The sequence below is a fragment of the Dipodomys merriami genome, unplaced genomic scaffold, assembly GCF_024711535.1.
Source record: "Dipodomys merriami isolate MVZ:Mamm:240054 unplaced genomic scaffold, mDipMer1.0.p SCAF_12, whole genome shotgun sequence".
Taxonomy (NCBI): Eukaryota; Metazoa; Chordata; class Mammalia; order Rodentia; family Heteromyidae; genus Dipodomys; species Dipodomys merriami.
The window spans coordinates 44,400,418-44,421,740 of NW_027202493.1; the positions used below are offsets into that span (position 1 = coordinate 44,400,418).

The following is a 21,323-nucleotide window of genomic DNA, read 5'->3' on the forward strand; positions in this document are numbered from 1 at the left end:
CAGCCTAGCCCGCCTGGCCGATCGGCAGTTTGGTGGTGGGCCTGGGGTTTAAAGCCTGCTCAGGTGGGCTCTGCTGATTCTCCTCTGTAATCCCAGGTACTCGGAAGCCTGAGCTCGGAGGGTCGGAGTTCGAGGCCAGCTCAGAGTGAGACTCACCGCCCAAAGGCAGGAAGTAGTGTGGCTCAAGTGGTAAAGCGCTAGCCTGGAGTGGAAAAGCGAAGAGACAGTGTCCAGGCCCTGGTTCAAGCCCCAGGGCCCGCACTAAATGTGCTCGGATCTCAGCGGACTCCTAACCAGAACCCCACGCGGGCTCGCCACCCGTGCCCAGTTGAGCTCCGGAGCTCACGCGACGCGGCCGCCGCGCCCCCGCGAGCGGAGGAAAACAAAGCCTGCGCTGAGGGACCAATCGCGTCCGCCGGCCTCTTTCTAGTTCTCCAATGGGCTTCTAGGTTGTGCCTGTCACGCCAGGATCATCCCGCCGCCGATTGGCTGTCGTCTCCCTGGTGCGAGAGGCTCTGGCCAATCAGGGCTCATCACTCCACCCCGCAAGCCCAAGGTAGCCGCGCGATCGCCCGCCGCCGGTTGGGATGGGCGGGAAGTGGGCGGGGTGCCTCCGCGTTGGACCCGCCTCCGCGGCGGCCTGGCCGCCTGCGCCTCTTCCACCTCAGTCTGTGCCGAACGCGGGCTGCGTCGGTCCAAGGTTCCCAGAGCGGTTCCCTGAGCCCGGCGGCTCCGGCGTCGCCCCGGCATGGAGTTCCTGAAGTGCCTAGGCCACCCCGAGGAGTTCTACAACCTGCTGCGCTTCCGCATGGGGGGCGGGCGCAAGGTGATTCCCAAGATGGACCAGGTGCGTGGAGCATCCCTGTATCCCCGCAGGGCGCCTGGGGGCCGGCCGGCGGCCTGGATGGGACCGGGGAGGGGGATGGGGGGGCGAGGGGGATGACATGGGGGCGTGGGGGGGAGGCGGGGGGAGCGATGGGGATGACATGGCGGAGGGGGAGGACGGGGGGTGAGGGAGATGACATGGGGGCGGAGGGGGAGGACGGGGGGCGAGGGGATGACATGGGGGCAGAGGGGAGGGCAGGGGGTGAGGAGATGACATGGGGGTGGAGGGGGAGGGCAGGGGGTGAGGGGGATGACATGGGGGCGGAGGGGGAGGACGGGGGGGTGAGGAGATGACATGGGGGCGGAGGGGGAGGACGGGGGGCGAGGGGATGACATGGGGGTGGAGGGGGAGGGCAGGGGGTGAGGGGGATGACATGGGGGCGGAGGGGGAGGGCAGGGGGTGAGGGAGATGACATGGGGGCGGAGGGGGAGGGCAGGGGGTGAGGGGGATGACATGGGGGCGGAGGGGGAGGACGGGGGGGTGAGGAGATGACATGGGGGCGGAGGGGGAGGACGGGGGGGACGAGGAGATGACATGGGGGCGGAGGGGGAGGACGGGGGGGCGAGGACGGTGGGGCGAGGGAGATGACATGGGGGCGTGGGGGGGAGGGCAGGGGGAGAGGGAGATGACATGGGGCGTGGGGGGGAGGGCAGGGGGAGGGAGATGACATGGGGGTGGAGGGGGAGGCAGGGGGCGAGGGGGATGACATGGGGGCGAGGGGGATGACATGGGGGCGAGGGGGGAGGGCTGGGGGCCGAGGGGGAGGGCAGGAGGCGAGGGGGATGACATGGGGGCGTGTGGGGAGGGCTGGGGGCCAGCCGGGCCCCCTCCCCTGCCGGCCCCGCCGAGCCGTGGGCCTGGCGGAGAGGCGGCGCGCAGGTGCCCGCTGGTGCCCGGCCTCCAGATTCGATGGGAAGGTGGGTCGGTCGCGGATGGGAGCCCTGGGACCTAAAGACCTGAGGGAGGCCGCGGCGGGCGGGCGGGCAGGTGGTACGGAGGCAGGAAGTGTTACCCCCGGTGGATTAGGTGCGCAGCCTAAAGACCAGGACCTGCTGGTGGTGTCTCACCTGCCTGGCGTCGGTGCCTTTCACTAACGGCTTCTGAAGGAGTTATTCTTGTGCAATCACTGAATGACCCGGCGCTGGCAGAAGGGTTTCATGCTTGTACTTTGTTTGGGGGTACCCTTTATTGTTTATTTATTTTTAAATTTGAACACTTGAGTTTTCTATCTGAAGGAAATGGCTTTATTTTTATCTCATTACTTAGAATCCTCAGCCTTTAAGGTCTAGCTCCAGCCCAGGCCACCTCTAGTGACCATTCAGATGACATCCAGAACACCTGTTCCCATGCTACTGCCCTGTGGATGGCAGATAGTAAACAGACAAGCAAGACAGTCAGAGTTTACCATCTTGTCAGAACCGTTAGGTGTTATAAAGTTGTTCAGGACTGGGCCTGGTGGTGGACACCTGTAGTTTAAACACCTGCATGATCGATGCAGGCAGGAGGGTCTTGAGTTCCCAGCCATTCTGGGCTATGAGGTAAGTTCAAGGCCAGACCCAATTACATAGTGGGACCCTGCCAAACAACAACAAAAAAGAAAATGTAGGAAGGCATCACACTGATGTGTTTCTTCTAGCATCTATGTGTGTGTAATGTGTGCATAAGCAGACTGAAGAAGTTTGTCTGAAACTGAAAGGAGTAGAATGTAGGTGTGAGAGTTGGTTACTGGGATTTGAACTCAGGTAGAAACAGGTGCTCTGCGACATGAGCCACCACAGCCCCACACCAATGGCTTTTATTACTAGCTGTGAACTTTGCTCCACTGCTTCACTAACTGTGTTTCACCTTACAGCTCAGGCTTGGATTGTGTTACTTGCACATTGACTTAATGCTCCCAAAGCTCTATTCAGATATACAAGTCTCTTACTTGATTATACACCTCAGGCTAATGGAAGTAGCATGTAAAAATAATTTGGTGATGTGATTCGAGATCGTCTTGGATACAATAATAGCTGGTTTATCAATACATGTGAAGCTGACTTTATGAACAAAACTGCCTTCCAGAAGTTTCATTTAGTTTAAACAAGATAAACTTGGGTGAATGCCAGCACATGGGAAATGTCATAAGGAAACTTAATCAGATGGGAGAAAGTTGCTTCTTGCTCAGGTAGGGATTAATCTTTGGAGGGCTGCCTAAGGGAAATGCAGGTTTAAATAGCTTCTGTGCCTTGTTGAATCATTTTACTGTTGTTGATTTTTGTGTGTTGTGTGCCAGTCCTGGGGCTTTAGCTCAGTGCCCGAGGGCCCCTTAGCATCTGGTAGTTAATTGGAGGTCAGGGTCTCACTGACTGTCCTGCCTGGTCTGGCTTTGAACCAGGATCCTCAGATCTCAACCTGCTGAGTAGCTAAGGATTACAGGGTGAGCTACTGGTACCTAGCTTGAATAATTTTTAAACTTGAAATGCTTAAGATTTTTATTTGGGATCCTCTTGAAATTGTCACTACAGGTTAGACATACCTAATTTGAACCTTGAAATGCTCCAAAATATGAAATGCTCCAAAATCAGAATCCTTTTGCTTTGTGTACTGACATGGTAAGACAAATGGAAAATTCCATACTTGTCCTCATAGGACAGGACAGTGCAGGTACCTTGAAAATACTGTGTCAATTGCATGCTTTGGGCTATGTGAGGAATATATACATATATCTCAAATGCATTTCATGTTTAGTTCTATCTCTCACACCTCTAGGGCTGGGAATGTGGCTTAGTGGTCTAGAGTGCTTGCCTAGCATGCATGAAGCCCTGGGTTGGATTCCTCAGTACCACAAAAACAGAAAAAGCCAGAAGTGGCTCTGTGGCTCAAGTAGGATAGAGTGATAGTTTTGAGCAAAAGCAGCTCAGGGACAGCACCCAGGCCCTGAGTTCAAGCCCCAGGCCTGGCCAAAAAAAAAAAAAAAGATTAAAAGGCCAACAGTTTTACGTTCTTTAGTTATTATATATTACACTTTCTAGATCCTATACTGACTTTGACCCTTCCTTAGAATCAGTTTTCACATGTGGTCTGGCCACTTTTGGACTTTACATTCCTTTCTTATAGATGCTGTCATTTACTAATTCCCATACCATAAGATTGACAACCTAAAAATGCCTGGGGGGGGATACTTCATTTCTGAAAGTAAAGAAAATGAGACCAAAATAAGACCAAAAGTTAATATACACTCAGCCTCAGCCACAGCTACCCAGTGGTTTGTTATGGCTGGCGCTCAGCTCTAGGCCTCCTAAGCAGCTAGGATTAGAGGAGTGAGCCACCAGTATCCAGCTGTAATCTCTTAACATTGGAGTGTGGGATGAAAGGTAACATGTGTATTGTATTTGGCAGGAATGGTGGTTACTAGTCTGCATGTTGAAGTCCAGTTCTGAACTTGGTGGGTTTGGTGTTTTCTCATGTTAGGCAAATCTGTTTTATTCAGAATGAGGCTGCAGGGGTGGGTGGGTGAGTGGGTGGCTGTTTTCCCAAGGGGACTGCCTTTCCCCGCTGGACTAGAGCCCCAAGCTCGCACCTTAGCCCTTCATTGTACTGCTCTCTCTTCTCCAAATGCCCAGGTCCTGTGTTTTCCTACCTGGGGTTCTGGGGAATGTACCTGGTGTCTTTCTCCCTCAGTCAGCAATAGAAATAAACATCTGGAGGCCCCAGGGATGGGCACGGAGAACCTCAGGGACTCAACCTGCCCTAACCCCCCCCCAACCCCCACCCCATCACACAACTCAGGGGAATCAAGTCCTGGAAATGTGTAGAGTAGTGTTTTCCATGAAGTAGTCACATTTCCCCACAGTATTCTTCCTTTTTTTCTTTCATCACTCCTGTGGCTTGAACTGAGGGCTGGGCACTGTCCATGAGCTTTTCTTGCTCGCAGCTAGCACTCTACCACTTGGAACTACAGCTCCACTTTCAGTTTTTGGGTGGTAAATTGGAGGTTAGTGTCTCACAGACTTTCCTGCTCTGGGCTGGCCTTGAGCCATGATCTTCAGGTCTCAGCCTCCTGAGAAGCTAGGATTATAGGTGTGAGCCACCAGCGCCTGGCTGCTGCTGCTTTTTCTTTTTGATCGTGCTTGTGTAGCAGCTGCTCTACCACTTGAGCCACTCCACTAAGCCAACATTATTATTCCTGATCACTTGAGGGGACTGTGCAGGTGGTTCACTGAAACAGAGACAGGAAAAGAATGGTGGGGGAAGAGTAAGGTTAACTACAGGTTAGAGTGTTAGGATGTAACTTGCACCCTTCACAGGGATGGGGAGAGGCAGGGAGAGGCAGTGTGTGGGTCTGTTAAACTAGTTCCTGAGATTGTTGATCTTCAAATCCAATGAGATTATGCCCTATTTTTTTTTTAGTCGGTTGTAAGGCTTACACTCTGGGCCTGGGCACTGTCCCAGCCTCCCCTGGCACAGGTGAGGGGGGTGGGGGGGTGGGGGGGGGGTTGGCCTCCCTGAGTTCCCGGCACACAGATGGGGGTGGGTGGGAGGGAGGGTGGGAGGGGCGGGTCCCGCGATCAGGTGAGGGGGGCCGGCCTCCCCGGTCCCGCGCACAGGTAAGGGGGGCAGGTGAGGGGGGGCGGCGCACAGGTGGGGGGTCGGGGGGCGGCTCCCCGGGTCCCCGGTGCACAGGTGGGGGGGGCAGGGAGCGGGGGACGCGCAGGAGCTGTAGGAGCCCCGGGAGGTGGGAAGGCCCATTCTGTCGAGGAAAGCCTTGGAGACCTCGGGGTGGAGCCGGGGTCCGCGGGGTACGAGACTAGTAGGGTCCCCACTCCGCGCCCGGGTGGGCGGGAACCGCGGCGGAGCGGCCGGCCAGCGGGTGTGTGTTGGGGCCGGCGTGGCCTGGTTAGGGCCAGCCCGCCTCCGGCCAGCTGCAGGGACTGCCCGCGGGGGGGGGGGGGAGGAAAGGGGGGAGCGGAAGGGACGGGGGCGGGCCTTGCCCCCTCCCTTGGGGGTCGGGGCAAGGAGGAGGTGAGCCAGTGTAGGCCGGGGCGGGGCCGCAGCGCAGGCGGGGCGGGGCGCGCGGGCAGGCTGCTGTCGGGCTTGGGGCAGGGCCGGGAGCCCACAGCCCAGCCCTCCCGGCCCGGCGCTCCCATGGCCGCCGCCTCCTGCGGCACCAAGGCCATGGCCCTGCTGAAGCGCACGTGGGTGCTGAGCCCCGGCGCCCCCCGGCGCGGCCGCGCCTGGCCCCCCAAGGATGCGCCCTGCCCGCGGAGCCCGCGGCCCGGCCTTGGGGCCCCGGCCCTGCCCTGCGCCTGCGCGCAGCCCCCCGCCGCGCCGCCCAGCGCCCCGGGTCTGCTCTGCCCACAGGACTCGCTCAGCAGCAGCCTGAAGACTTGCTACAAGTACCTGAACCAGACCAGCCGCAGCTTCGCCGCGGTCATCCAGGCGCTGGACGGCGAGCTGCGGTGAGCGAGCGGGCGCGGGGGAGGGGGCGCCCCGTGTTTACTTGAGATCGCCCTTCCAGGCACCCCTGGCCTGGCCCTCTCCACCCCCACGGCTGGGCTGGCCTGGCGCCTGACCCTGGCCCCCAGCCAGCACAGGCACTTTCCTGTGCTTGCCACACGCTGCTTTCCCTTTGCAGCACGGTTCAGTGCAAGTTGGCCACCTGCTGCCTCCCAGGGCACCCGTGCTGAGAAGTCACCGGGCCTTTCACGCCGCTGTCTCCAAAATACTAACGCATCCACACATTTGGCCTACCGCTCCCCCTTGGCACAGCACCTGCGAAACTCACTCTGGGAGCTGTAGTGACAGCCCCCTGGAGTTTACTTTTTTATTTTTATTATCAAGCTACTGAAGTCTATTTACTCTGGTGTAAGATGGGAAAACCAAAATAAGTTTCATTAAGTCTATGAGGGTTTGAATATCTTTTCATAGTTTTGTGTGTGTGTGCGCGCGCGCGCGTCTGTCTGTCTGTCTGTCTCTGTGTGTCTGTTTTGTTCTGGGCTTGAACTCAAGGCCTGGGTGCTGTCCCTTTGCTTTTCATTCGAGGCTGGTGCTCTGAGCCACAGTTCCACATCCAGCATTTTTGCTGGTGAATTGGAGACAAGGTCTTGCTTTGTAGCCCAGGATGGCTTTGAACTCAAGGTTTCCTGACTCAGTCTCCTACGTGCTGGGATTGTAGGTGTGGGCCTCCACACTCGATTTGGATGTCAGGTGTGTGTTGCAGTGTGGTCACTTGTCCCATTCTTGCAGCCATGCGGTGTGCATATTTTACCTGGTGCTCCGAGCTCTGGACACTCTGGAGGACGACATGACTATCAGCGTGGAGAAGAAGGTTCCTCTGCTGCAGAGCTTTCACACCTTCCTTTACCAACCAGAATGGCGCTTCATGGAGAGCAAAGAAAAGGACCGACAAGTGCTCGAGGACTTCCCCACGGTACAGAACCATAGTCCTTCTGTGCACGTGTGTTGATGATTGATAGGGTTTTGTGAGTGAACCTAAAGATGAACAAGTCTGGGGTGCATGGTGTGCTGGGAACTCCTGCAGCTGAGATCCTCTGCAGACTGTCTGAGCTGGAATTCCAGCGTATCTGTTGGTAGGTAATGTGTCTGAGTGCCCTGAGTCTGGTAGCTCAGCCAGGTCACACCTGTGGGGAAGTGTGAGGGCAGGCGATCTGCCACTTGTGGCTTTGAAGTCAGAATCATAAGGACTGAATAATTGCATATAAGTTACTTAGAATAGTACATGACATGTGTTCTGCAAGTATTTCTTTTTCTTTTTTTGGGTCCGGTCGTGGGGCCTGAACTCCGGGCCCAGGACTGTCCAGTTCTTCAGCTCAAGGCTAGCGCTCTACCACTTGAGCCACAGCGCCACTTCCGGCTTTTTTCATTTTGCTTATGTGGTGCTGAGGAATTGAACCCAGGGCCTCAGGCATGCAAGGCAAGCCCTCTACCACTGAGCCACCTTCCCAGGCCCTTCTGCAAGTATTTCTGTCCCATTTTATGGGAGTAAAGTGGCTCGAGAGCCCTAAGTTTACATTGTGTATGTACCCATGATGCTTCCCTGGCTTAGAAATACAAGTTTGGTTTAGCAGTGTCACAGGTTCTCATGTCGGTGCCAGGGCTTGAATTTGGGGCCTTGTATCCTGGCTCTGCTCTTCTCACTCCTGGCTGGTGTGAAACCCTTCTTTCTTTTTTTTTTTTTTTTTTTTTGCCAGTCATGGGGCTTGAACTCTGGGCCTGGGCGTTGTCCCTCAGCTCTTCAGCTCAAGGCGAGCGCTCTACCACTTGAGCTACAGCGCCACTTCCGGTTTTCTGGTGGTTTATTGGAGATAGGAGTCTCACGGTTTCTCCTGCCCGGGCTGGCTTTGAACCGCGATCCTCAGATCTCAGCCTCCTGAGTAGCTAGGATTACAGGCGTGAGCCACCAGCGCCCGGCTTTGAAACCCTTCTTTCTATAGATAGTAGTCTGACCCTTGAAGAAGAACCATCCTCATGTGGCTTTTGCTACTGAGACAAATCTAATCTGTCAATCTTAGTGAGGAGGGATTTGGGTAGACAGGAGACCCACCCATTATGAAAGAAGGTTTGAGAATGACTCGGGGCAGAAATATTTCATGTAGCTGAGAACACTTCCCAAAACCAAAGCCAATATTGGGTAATACAGCTCGCCATGAATCAAAGGAGTTTGTGGAGAACAGAATGAGGCGGTGGAGCTGGGACTGAGGTGGGCGCTGGTAGGTCAGTGTCTCAGGTTGCGTGGTCACCAGAGAATGGGTTTCCTGTGCCTGGCCATCACTAGAAGGTATGGCCATTACTAGCCGGCAAGCTTCAGATTTGAACACGAAATTAAATTTTCCCTGTTTGGAGTAGGAGGGTTAGAAAGCAGAAAATTGTTCCTGGCATAGGGCAGAAGGGAACAGAATGCAGCCAGATGTGAATGCAGCCAGATGTTAACCCCTTCTATCCTCATGGATGAGAAGACCTGTGAAGTTTCAGTTTCCTTGAACACAGCCGAAGGCCTTCCAGGTGCTAATGGCTCATGCCTATAAATCCTAGCTGCTTATGAGGTTGAGATCTGAGGGTGGCAGTTGAGAGCCAGCCTGGGCAGAAAAGTTCATGAGACCCTAATCTCAGTTAATCAGCAAAAAGCAGGCAATAAGGTTGTGCCTCAAGTGGTGGAGCATTAGCCTTGAAGGGAAAAGCTGAGCAAGAGGCCCTGAGTTCAAGCCTCAGTACCAGCACAAAGGAACGAGCCAGAAGGCCTCTCAGTCTGCATTGAGGAAAATGGGGAAGCTTGGATGAAGTCATGAAGTCATTTGTGTGCTGGCAGTCAACCCAGCATCTCCTTGAGCCTGGACACACAGTTTAAATGGCTGACCATTTTGCTAGGGTTAAGGGTACAGGCCATGGCTGGTTGAGCCTACCCGCCTTCCGCCCCCCAGGATGTTGCTCTGGCCCACTTCAGAGGCCCTGACTTTTTCACCCTCAAAGGCTCAAGGGTCCCTGGGGCCTTGCAAATAGGTTTGCCTAGGCCTTAAGCTCCTCCCCTTCTGAGCCCTGGGCACCTGGAAGTCTTTGGCCAGAAGTGATCCTGGGAGCTGGGAGTCTACTGCAGGGGCTCTGCAAAGTGGAAGAAGCCTGGAGTCACGAGGGCATTGCTTGCGGGGGGCGGGGGAACTGAGCTTGGGGGGGGACTGAGCTTGCAGGGGGGAGGACTGGACTAGAGCTGGGGAAGCCCGGAGCTCTGCCTTGTCACTTTTTCCTGCTGATTTTCTTTCCATTTCTTTTTTTTTGGTGGGGGGGCGGTCTGGTTGTGGGGCCTGAACTCTGGGCTAGCGCTCTACCACTTGAACCACAGCACCACTTCCGGCTTTTTTCATTTTTTGCTTATGTGGTGCTGAGGAATCGAACCCAGGGCCTCATGCATGCAAGGCAAGTGCTCTACCACTGAGCCACCTTCCCAGCCCTCTTTCCATTTCTTGAATTACATACTTATGTAATAAGTTCCAAAGAGGAATAGGTCAAACTCAGAAGTGGAAGTGTTTGTTTGTTTTCAGAATCTAAGCACCTCCTCCTGCCCTTACTGGGCTGTTCTCTTATAAATAGAACTTGTCCCGCGGAGGAGTGGCGCAAGGAACGCCCGTCCCCAACGGGGCACGACTTGCAGAGCTCCAGTTGGTTCAGTCCAATCAGCTTTTGGCTTCGACTAGGCGCAGCTGTTCTGCAAAGTCCAGATTAATTTCACGGTTTTTTTATGGGGGCTTCACGTGTGTTGTTCAGCCCACATTATTTTAGACTTTTGAATTGCTGGGGTGCTCTGCAACAGCTGGCACACCCCCAGGCCTCGGGTGTGTCCTGACACATGTAGGCACACACGCATGCACACACACACATCCATGTGGCAGTCTCATAGCACTTCCTTTAAAAAGCTTCCTGGAGGAGCCAGGTGCTGTGGCATTGCCTGCAATCCCAGATGCTCAGCTGGCAGGGGTAGTCAGCTGGCAAGGGTAGAAGGACCGTGAGTTTGAGGCTACCGTGCAACAACATAGCAAGATCCCTCCTAAAAATGCATCGTAAACAAATCATGAGATTCATGCTATTTTTTGTTTTGTTTTGTTTTTTGTCGGTCATGGGGCTTGAACTTTGGGCCTGGGCACTGTCTCTGAGCTCTTCAGCTCAAGGCAAGTGCTCTACCACTTGAGCTACGGCACCACTTCCAGTTTTCTGGTGGTTTTATTAGTTCAAAGTCGGGGCTGGCTTTGAGCCTCAATCCTCAGATCTCAGTCTCCTGAATAGCTAGGATTACAGGCATGAGCCACCAGCGCCCTGCTCATGCTGTTTTTATATTGTATCTTTTTTTTCCTTTTTTAAAAAAATTTATTATTATTTTTTATTGTAAAGATACTATATAGAGGGTTACAGTTACATGAGTGAGGTAATGAGTACACTTCCTCTTGAACATTGTTACCCCCTCCATTGTTTTCCCCCTACCATCCCCTCCCTCCCTACCTTCCCCAAGGTTCTTTTTTTTTTTGATTGTGATTAAGTGATTACATAATTTCCCGAATTTCACAGTATTGTGGAATAATGATGTTCATTCAAAGTCACAAGTTCATTCTAACTTTCCTGGAGCAAATTGTCTATCACAGTCTGTAACATATAACGGTGTTCACCATACATGTGATCAGCCGCATGGGGATATTTAGTAGTGGTTCGACCAGATGAGTGGGAGTTCTTTGTTTCTTAAATCCTGTTAGTTTTTTCGTATCACCTAACATTTTGGATTTAGCATCCACTTATCAGGGAGACCATGTACCGTTTGTCTCTTTGCTCTTGGCTTACCTCGCTCAACATGATTCCTTCTAGCTCCATCCATTTCCCTGCAAATGCCATTATTTTGTCATTTCTAATGGCTGCATAATATTCCATTGTGTATAGATACCACAATTTTTGGATCCATTCATATGTGGTGGGGCATCTGGGTTGTTTCCATATCCTAGCTATTGTGAACAGTGCTGCAATAAACATGGAGGTGCACGTGTCCTTGTATATTGGTTCCTGTTGTTCAGGGTAGATGCCTAGAAGTGGTATGACTGGGTCGTAAGGGAGGTCAATCTTTAGCTTTCTAAGGACCCTCCAGACTGTTTTCCAAAGTGGTTGTATGAGTGTACATTCCCACCAGCAGTGTAATAGGGTTCCTCTTTCTCCACATCCCCTCCAGCATTTGTCGTTGGCTGATTTGTGGATGTGGGACATTCTGACTGGGGTAAGGTGGTATCTCAGGGTTGTCTTTATTTGCATTTCCTTTACCACCAGGGATGATGAACATTTCCTCATGTGTTTCTTTGCCATTTTTATTTCTTCATTTGAGAAGTAAGTCCCTCTTTAGTTCCCTTGCCCATTAAGTAATTGGTTTGTTAGGTTTGGGAGGGATTAGTTTCTTGAGTTCCTGTATATACAGGATGTTTAACCCCTTGTCTGATATATTGCTGGTAAATATTTTTTCCCAATTAGTTGGTTGTCTTTCTAGCTTGGTTGCGATAGATTTAGCTGTGCAGAAGCTTTTTATTTTAAGGTAGTCCCATTTGTCGAGTCTCTCTCCAACTTGTTGTGACCCTGGGATTATATTGTATCTTGATAACATATAGACACTTACGTGAACTTAAACAAGATATCTTTGCAGGAACAACATGTTTCAAAACCAGTGAATGCTACTTTTCTATATCAGAGCTTGGGCTTATAAAGAAAGAAATCTGGCATCAGCTCTGATATTGAACTGGGATTTAAAGGTACAGCTTTCGACTGAGGGAGACACTGTAGCTTCCTGATGAGTGGGGCTGGTTTATCTGCCCTCTGAGATTGTATAAGTGTCTTTTCAGTATCATATAAGTACATTATTTTGCATTTCCTGTTTTTATGGCTTACATTTCAGATCTCCCTGGAATTTAGGAATCTGGCTGAGAAATACCAAACAGTGATTGCTGACGCTTGCCGGAAAATGGGCTTTGGTATGGCAGAGTTTTTGAATAAGGATGTGACCTCCAAACAGGAGTGGGATAAGGTCAGTGGCCCCTATAGCGCTTCCGGGAGGCTCTGAGCAGCCGTCAGTGCTGTTGTGCTGCTCATCTGAGCGGGTTGGATGTCTCCTCATGTGCTCTTAATAGATACTTAAAGTTGAATGCTCTATCAGTGAAATTATCTTATGTCCTGGAGATCTTACCATGAAACAAAGCCAAAGTAAGTTTAGCTTGTTTTAAATGTAGGGACACAGAACTTCAAAAATTGTTTCTGTCTTGCTGTGAAATTTTCAGCAAATGGCTAGCTTGTTTCCTGTAATATATAAATACCAGGAGTTTCCAAATAAAATTTCTTTCCTTTCTGGAATATTTTGTATGTGTACATGCTTTATTATTTATATCATTTCTGATCCTTTGTGTGGTGTGTGTGTCTGTGTGTCTGTGTGTGGATGCCCATAATAGGGCTTGAACTCAGGGCATGGGCACTGTCTCTGAGCTCTTTTGCTCAAGGCTGGCACACTACCACTTTGAGCCATAGCACCACTTCTAGTTTTTTGATGGTTAATTGGAGATAAGAAGATAAGAGTCTCATGGAGGTTCTTGCCTGGGCAGGCTTTGAACCACATCCTGAGCTCTTAAGCCTTCTACGTAGCTAGGATGATAGTCTTGAGGCACCGGCACTTAGCTATGTTTTTTTTTTTTTTTTTTGGTAGCTAATAATATGTAGCATTTTTATTTTAGTGAAAAAGTCATTGTTAAAGTACTTTAAAAATAATTCTTGCAGTACTGTCACTATGTTGCCGGGCTGGTGGGAATTGGCCTTTCCCAGCTGTTCTCTGCCTCCAAGTTTGAAGACCCTTTAGTTGGTGAAGATTCGGAGTGTGCTAACTCAATGGGCCTCTTCCTGCAGAAGACAAACATCATCCGCGATTACCTGGAAGACCAACAGGAAGGAAGAGAGTTTTGGCCTCAAGAGGTAACACAATTAGGGTATTTGGGGAACAGCAAATTCAATTATTTATCTAGTTTTATTTATTTTGATCTTTTATTAGTTTATATTAGCTATATGGTGGGAGATTCCATACAGAACAGTACTTTAAAATTTTTGAATCATCATTATAAAGGTTGATGTACAGAGGGATTACAGTGACATAAGTCAGGTAAAGAATACATTTCTTTTTGGACAAAGTCACCCCAGTTAAAGAAAACAAATATATTCTATGAAAATATTATCATACCTTGTGGTTGCAAGTGACAGAAACCAAGTCAAGGTATGCAAGGTGAGGGTGGAGACTGAGCGGGAGGAGGATGGGTTTCTTTTACGGATTTCTTTTGGGGACTCGTTGGGTCCAGGGATTCAGACTGTGAATAGTTACTTGCTTTCTCTGCATAGATTTCCTGCAAATAGCAGATAGAACCCACGCACAGTAGCTTAACCAAAATGTTTTCTCCCAGGCATCCTCCTCCGGTAGCCAGAGGGCTGTGTCTTGATTGGCCCATGGGGGTTAGATTTTCCCAGTGCTCATTGGGTGGATTCCTCCATGAAGAATTCTGTGGCACTGTGGCAGGAAGCAGGAGAGAGGTAGCCCCTGAAGACCTAGCACCTCGAAGAAAAGGCAAGGGATACTAGATAACCCCAAACTAGGTGCCAGTTCTAAGAGACAGGGCTGGTCTTTGACTTAATAGGGAAAGGAAGAGCTTTGCCATTGGAGGAAAGTTAGAACATGTTGTGGCTGTTAGCTGAGCTCACTCCTGCAGTTGCAATTTTTTTGCTTCCATGAAATAGTTTTCTAAAATCAAGTGCTTTTAAGACAGAGTGAGAAAAAAAAATTGCCACTTATATTGCAGATAAAGGGCTCATATTCCTAATATGTAAAGAATTTGTACAAGTTAAAAAAAATAAACAGAGGGGCTGGGAAGGTGGCTTAGTGGTAGAGTGCTTGCCTCGCATGCATGAGGCCCTGGGTTTGATTCCTAAGCACCACATAAACAGAAAAAGCCGAAGTAGCGCAATGGCTCAAGTGGTAGAGCGCTTGCCTTGAGCTAAAGAGCTGACAGCGCCCGGCCCAGAGTTCAAGCCCCACAACCAACCAAAAATACATAAATAAACAAGAATAAACAGAAAAAGACCAGGCACGTTGTGGAAGATAGTCCAGGAGAAAGAATGGAGTTCACAGAAAGATGCTCAGCCTTCTAGTGAGGAAAATGCAGGTGGGCTCAGCATGGACAATGCTGTGGGGACCCTCTGTACCTCCCGTGGCCACCAGGTGGTGGTGTGCCTCATTAGTGTAAGCTTACCCCACCTTGGTTCAAAGTGCTTCTCAAGCAAGGCCTACCCTGCCATACTCCCATCAGGTGGACAAAAGCCCTTCTAGGTGACACATTCAGGAGGACTGGGCAGAGACCGCTCTGCTGCTGGGCGTATGTGCTATGTTGCAGAGCTAAAGGAGGGCAATTTGGTGAATGGTGTGTGTGAGGTTATTCATTACAGCGATGTTCATAATTGAAGTGTCTTTTCTCCATAGGAAGCTAATTGAATGAATTCTACTATTTCCACACAGTGGAGCATCTAAAAAGAATTATGTGCTGGTCACAGAACTCTGGGTTATAAAATGGGAGATAACCCAAAAGTTAATAAAATATGATCACCAGTCTTGTCAGGCCAGAGGTAGAGCACTTGCCTTGCATGCATGAAACTATGGGTTGAGTTCCAGTAAGTTCATCATATTGTTGGAGATCAGCTTGGAACAACATTTTGTCCTGTGGCATTGTCAGTGTTAGATGATGGGTTTGAGGTTCATGAAGTTATTTTGCAGACATATCCAGCAATATCAACTGTGTGTATTTAAATTCAAATTAAAAACATAACAAATTTGAACTTTAGTAAGTCAATAGAATAGACCTTTTAGGTCTACTTCTTTATTTTAAAGATTATGTAAAATTACATAAAGCAAGATTTTTAGGAAGCTTAAGAATAATAACTAAGAATAAAAGTGAATTATTTGCTAGCTTTAGGGAACCCTCGAATGGCAGTAAACCTGGCTGGTGTATGCTGGTTGCATCTTGTAGTCCCATCGCTCGGGAGAATAAGACTGGAATATCACGAGTTCAAGGCTGTCTAGTGATGTCTTATTTCAAAACTAAACAAAAAAATGACAAAAATAAAGGAAAAAAAACCCAAGAGGGAACCACCCCACTAACCGCACTGTTGGAATCAGGTGTTATTTCACTTTCAAATTCTAAGGTTCAGGGAGATGATTTTTTTGCACTGTACAACCACCTATTTTCCCCACATATGCTGTTTCTTAGCAGAAAAGGAAATGTGGACTTAGTTCTTAAGGAGTTTGAGGTCTGGCTCCCTTGGGCGTTGTAATGTTTCCCTTGCAGTATTGTAGCTGATTTTGTCAGTTGCTAGGTTCTTTCGCAGCAGTAGACAGATCCCTTGTGCAGCCTCTCTCCAGTCTGAGCTCGTCAGGATAGTACTTGTCACATGCTGCACTGAGTGTCTCCCGGGGCACTGAAACCTCTGTCTCCCCCTCCCCTCCCGGGGTGGGACTGGACCTGGTGGGTGGTCATGGATGGCAGCCGTGTAGAACTTGAAACTACTTGATCTGGTGAAAGACCTTGGGTGACGCGGCCTCACCCTTCCTGTCGGCAGGGATGGAATACAGGGCCCCTCACACACAGGCACTGCTCTACCACCGAGCCAGCCCGCGGGCCCCAGGGCCCTGGGTTCCACTGGTAAACCTCCTGGGCACACGCTGACTTGCTGTTGGATGTTTGCGCCTGGCTAGGTGTGGGGCAGGTATGTGAAGAAGCTGGGGGATTTTGCCAAGCCGGAGAACATTGACGTGGCCGTGCAGTGCCTGAACGAGCTCATCACCAACGCGCTGCACCACATCCCGGACGTCATCACCTACCTGTCACGTCTCCGGAATCAGAGCGTGTTTAACTTCTGTGCGATTCCACAGGTACGGAGGGGCACAGCGTGTGGCTCTGCCGAGTTCAGGGGAGATGACCCTCGCCGACTTCCTTTCCCTGCCGAGCCACAGGGACTCAGGACACCAGCACACTCACCTCAGACTCTGGGTTGTCCGTTCTTTTCTAGAAGCTTCCTCCTGGATCTAATCTTCCCTATCAACTATTCCAAAATAGCTAGATCCCGATGCTCACTTGGATGGTGCTATTATCAAAAAAGTTAAACACCAGATTATTCTTGTCCTTTCCTAGCCTTGGGATAACAAAACCTAATCCCATAGACCAGTGTCTCAGTTTCTAGGAGAGTATATGCTAAGTTCCCTTCCTGATGATAGTAGAGACCCAGGTGTCACAGGTGTCACTGATTTGGAAACATGGTTTGGTTTTGTTCCAGTAACTAGCTCTGAGTTGTAGTGGAATGGAAATCTCTGCCCACCTTAGAAATCCGTTTACCGGGGCTGGGAAGGTGGCTCAGTGGTTGAGCGCTTGCCTTGCATGCATGAGGCCCTGGGTTTGATTCCTCAGCAAAAAGAAAAAAAGCCGGAAGTGGTGCTGTGGCTCAAGTGGTAGAGCGCTAGCCTTGAGCTGAAGAGCTGAGGGACAGCGCCCAGGCCCAGAGTTCAGGCCCCACGACCGGACCCAAAAACAAAAAAAACAAAAATACAAAACAAAAAAGAAATCCATTTACCCCAGAAGGGTTCAGCTTTGCGTGTAGGAAGGCATCTCCTCTTCTGTTGTTTTCCCCTCCTGTCTGTCTGTGCCATAGTCGCTGTAGATAACTAAAATAGGAAGCTCTGTCTACATATTTTGAAATATATTGTTTAGTTTAACCTGTTATCTAGTGTAGAAAATGTTGAATTTACTTGTGTTTGTTTTTCTAAATAAAAAAGGGAAGTTTTGTGGCTAAATAACAGATGTGTGTGTGTGTGTGTGTGTGTGTATACATGCTGATACTAGTTGTTAAATTAAAAGCCTCAAGCTTTTTCTCAGCTTTTTCACATGCAACTAGAGTTTTGCTATTAGAGGCATGCCTCCAGCCCAGCATTTTGTTGGTTCATTAGAGGTGGAGTCGCTTGGACTTCTTTGCCTAGGCTGCTTCAAACCTCAGTGTTCCAGGTCTCAGCCTCCTGAGTCCCATGCACCACAGAATCCTTTAACATGGCAAACTGTCGTTGGGAAAAGGAGTGGAAAGACCAGCCTTGGTGTACTTTGTAGGTCTTTTTCTAGATTGGTTGCTCAGCGTTCAGACTGCACAGTCTGCACAGGGATTGCTGTTGGCCCTGGCAAACTGCATGGATTGATTCCTTTTTTCCCCCCTCCTGCTATCTGTAGGTCATGGCCGTTGCCACGTTGGCTGCCTGTTACAATAATCAGCAGGTGTTCAAAGGGGTTGTGAAGATCCGGAAAGGACAAGCAGTTACCCTAATGATGGATGCCACCAATATGCCAGCCGTCAAAGCTATAATATACCAGTACATAGAAGAGGTGAGTTTCTGTCACTGGTAGGGAATTTATAGCGACTTCGATGGTTTTCATAGGATGACTATTGGAGAAGGCCATGTTTGTAATCTAGATGACTCTAACACCTCATTATGGTCTAGAGAGACTGGAGTTGGTCTCCCTTAGAAAAAGAAAATAAAGTTTTATTCTTCTCACGGATTTTAGGGAATCAAAAATTTTATGGACATTTAAAGTTCATGTGTTTTCATCTGGCTTTTCCTTAAATAGTAGGAAGTAATCCTGCCTGTGATTGCAGTGTGAGGGCAAGCTGTCCTTGGCCAGCCTCCTGTTTTTATGTTTATTGGAATTCGGCCACGTCCATTTGTTTTCACTCACGTCTGCTTTTGCAGTTTCAGGGCAGAGTTGAACAGCTTTGACAGGGAAGCCCAGAAAGCTAAAAATATACTTTGGCTCCCTGATCTAGGGCTCCAGATTAAAAGTTAGTCTAGTAAAACGCAAGGTATTCTGAAGGAAATGCTAATAACACTGACGTGGATTTGGTTCAGAGATTGGAAGATCCCAAGCAGTAAACTGTGATGATGGTTTTAATGTCAGCATAAGGACATGATGGGGTTGTAAGTGGAGACTCATGTCAGGCCTTGGGCGCTCTGGCCTCTGTCCAGATGCTGGCTGGACCTGCCTTGCTGTTCTCACTGACAAGGCTGTGTTTGTAGTGAGAGAGGAGGGCACGTTTCTCCTGCCCAGGCTCTGGGCCTGTGGTGCATGGAGAATCCCCTGGCCGGGGCTTCGCCAGGCTCTCCTTGGCCCCTCTGCCTTCACCTGAGGAGGTGCAGGCGGCCTATCCTGCCCAGCAGGTTGACGGCTGCTGAGCCTCGGGCCCTTGTCTGTGTCTGGAGCCCTGCGTCGCGGGCATTCATCCCAAAGTAATAATTTGGGGACAGAAGTAATGTGTGGACAAATGCCAGAGGCTTTATTCCCCTCTCTGCCAGAGGGAATCCCAAGCAAGGCTGTAACTTCCTGTCTCACTCTCCCTGTGGCTACCCGGTTCTTCAGCTGGACAGACTGGCGCTTGAGTGTGTAAAACCCAGAGGATCTAGATGGATTCGTTACAGCTCTTCTCACTAAGTGACGGTCTTTTAATTATAGATCATCAAACTCACTCCTTCCTTCCTTCCTTCCCTCCTCCCCCTTTCTTTCTACAGGGCCTCGCAATGCACTCTGGCTTTAGTTCCTCACTCAGGTCTGGGGGTCAGGAATGGGACATCCAGCCAGGACTCTAGGAGGACCCTTGGGCCTCCTTGCTTCTGGGGCTCAGACCACATGCCGAGTATTACTTGTTGAAGCTGCTTTTGCCCAGTCCTTCTAGAATCATTTTCCTTCTCCACATTACTCTGAACTATGCCAGCATTTACCTGGTATCTGCTGTGAACCAGGCACCCTGAGGTGTTGGGGATCTGAAGGTCAGCATGGCTTGACCTCTCCAGGTGTCCAGGAGCCCCCCCCCCCCACCGGACCCTGGGGCAGCATACACACTGGGTCATGCTTGCTGGGTGGACCAGCCTCGGGTGCCGTCCCTTGCTTTTGGCAAAGGTATTCCAGTTCCTCCATGGTGACAGGCCTGGGTTTCAGTTACCTGCCTGTGGAGACAGCTCAGTACCCACAGAAGATGCTTATAAAGCACCCTGAAGCCAGATGCGGCAGCTCACACCTGTAATCCTAGCTACTCAGGAGGCTGAGATCTGAGGATTGGGGTTTGAAACCAGCCCAGGCAGGAAAGTCCATGAGACTCTTATCTCCTGACTCTTTTTGTTTTCTTGAACAGATATATCAAAGAATCCCCTCCTCGGACCCATGTTCTAGTCAAACAAGACACATCATCTCCACAATCCGGACCCAGAACCTTCCCAACTGTCAGCTGATCTCGCGAAGCCACTATTCCCCCATTTACCTGTCGTTTGTCATGCTGGTGGCCGCCTTGAGCTGGCAGTACCTGAGCACCCTGTCCCAGGTCACGGACGAGTATGTGCAGACTGGCGAACACTGATGCTCAAGTCTACGCACAACTGGATTCCCTTGGCTTCCCTTTGGTTTTCTCCCTCCTACTTTGATTCCTCAGTGAACTCTGTGCTTGGACTTTTGGAAACTGAGGCGCACTGGAGAAGATGACAGTGGAAGGAAGGGACACCTCCCCCGCAGCCTGCTGCTGTGGGCCAGCTGATGGCGCCTGCGCGCCACTGCACTTCAGGTGGTGGCCACCTGGGGGCGCACTCGGTGAATCTGTTATGCTAATTAAAGCTATTTAATTTGAAGCCATCCTGTCCTGTGAATGTGAAGGCTCCCATGCTAGGGTGTATTTCTGCACTTTGTGAGAGTACAGATTTAGTCTTCTGCCGTGGGGGCTAAGAAGGAAGTTGGGGTGTTCGGGCTGCATTATTTTCTCAGCGGGAGACCTTAAGCTTTTGGAGGTAGCGTGGTGGCCCTGCTTTAGACACTTGGGAGGTTTTTGCAGTAACTTGGGCACTAAGCATTTGTTGAGTCACTGCCACTTGCTTGGCTGCGGGCAGGTGGTCAGTGATTGAGGGACAAGGCCATCTGCCAGCACCGGCGGGGGCGGGGGGAGGGCATGGCGGGCCGCCGGCATCCCTGCTGGTGGAGGAGCGGCGGCCGGGTGGTCTCACTCACCACAGTCCACCAGCCCCTTTGCTTTGGGCTCATCCTCTGAGCTAAAAATGGAAGGTTTTTTCTGTTTATTTCCTGAAACTCAAGAAAGGTGCATGATGGTGTTCAGATAGTAGAGTGGGCAGTCAGGTCAAATGATACCTCGTTCTCCCTGGGTGGTTTGTGAAACCCTTCCCCCTCTCCTAGCACATCCCTGGTCTGGGGTTGGAGGAGATGTCCCCAGGCTAGAGGTGTGTCCAGAAAAAAGCCAAAGATCAGTCTAGAAGCCATTACATGTTTTTGCTATATGCATTTGTTTTTTGTCTGAGGCGAGTACTTTACAAAGAGAAAGTGTGGTTTTTGGAGGCTACAAGTCTAAACCCAGGGGCTCCACCTGGGCGGCCAAAGGTGAGTGTCCCAGGGTGATGGTCAGGACGGGCGTATGTGGACGAGGCAGGAAGAAGGGTCAGGCTTAGCCCTGTTTTCTCCTCAGGAGAGCTAACTCCTGAGAACGAGGCCTCCACGATCTGAGTTCCCTGCGTTGGGGCTCACCTCATGATGGATGGTCCCCCTCAATCACTGCCCCCAGTACCAGGCGGACTTAGCCACGTCTAAGTCACCGCAGTGCGCACTGCGCAGGGCCACCTTGGCACTCCTGACAGCTTTAGGAAGGACTCCCAAGCTTCCGTGTGTCCAATTACTAGGACCAAAAGCTTGTGACCAGCCAGGGCTGGTGAGCTGATGAGACCACCGCTAAGGCATTCCTCCAGCTTGAATGTACCTGGGAGTCACCTGCAGTCTGGCATCTAACAGGTGCTAGGGTGAAGTCACCTACTCTGCCCACA

At 50.7% G+C, this 21,323-nt stretch overlaps 1 protein-coding gene across 2 annotated transcripts; it reads left to right on the forward strand.

The window, feature by feature from the left end:
- The first annotated feature begins 585 nt into the window (after positions 1–585).
- Positions 586–20,129, forward strand: Fdft1 (farnesyl-diphosphate farnesyltransferase 1). Of its 2 annotated transcripts, XM_070016809.1 has the most exons (8): positions 586–847; positions 6,230–6,327; positions 7,115–7,298; positions 12,297–12,425; positions 13,166–13,357; positions 16,176–16,352; positions 17,692–17,844; positions 19,643–20,129. In XM_070016809.1, exons 1-8 carry the CDS (start codon positions 749–751, stop codon positions 19,862–19,864), a joined length of 1,254 nt encoding a protein of 417 aa, XP_069872910.1. In that variant the 5' UTR covers positions 586–748; the 3' UTR covers positions 19,865–20,129. The 2 variants fall into 2 exon arrangements, with proteins under 2 accessions (XP_069872910.1, XP_069872909.1); XM_070016808.1 differs by lacking the exon at positions 586–847 and having other exon boundaries at positions 5,999–6,327.
- Positions 20,130–21,323: the final 1,194 nt, after the last annotated feature.

Coding starts and splice junctions, on each gene's coding strand:
- Fdft1 (XM_070016808.1), top strand. CDS start 6,014: ATGGCCGCCGCCTCCTGCGGCACCAAGGCCATGGCCCTGCTGAAGCGC. Junction 7,299..12,296: donor TGCTCGAGGACTTCCCCACG/GTACAGAACCAT, acceptor CTTACATTTCAG/ATCTCCCTGGAATTTAGGAA. Junction 16,353..17,691: donor ACTTCTGTGCGATTCCACAG/GTACGGAGGGGC, acceptor TGCTATCTGTAG/GTCATGGCCGTTGCCACGTT.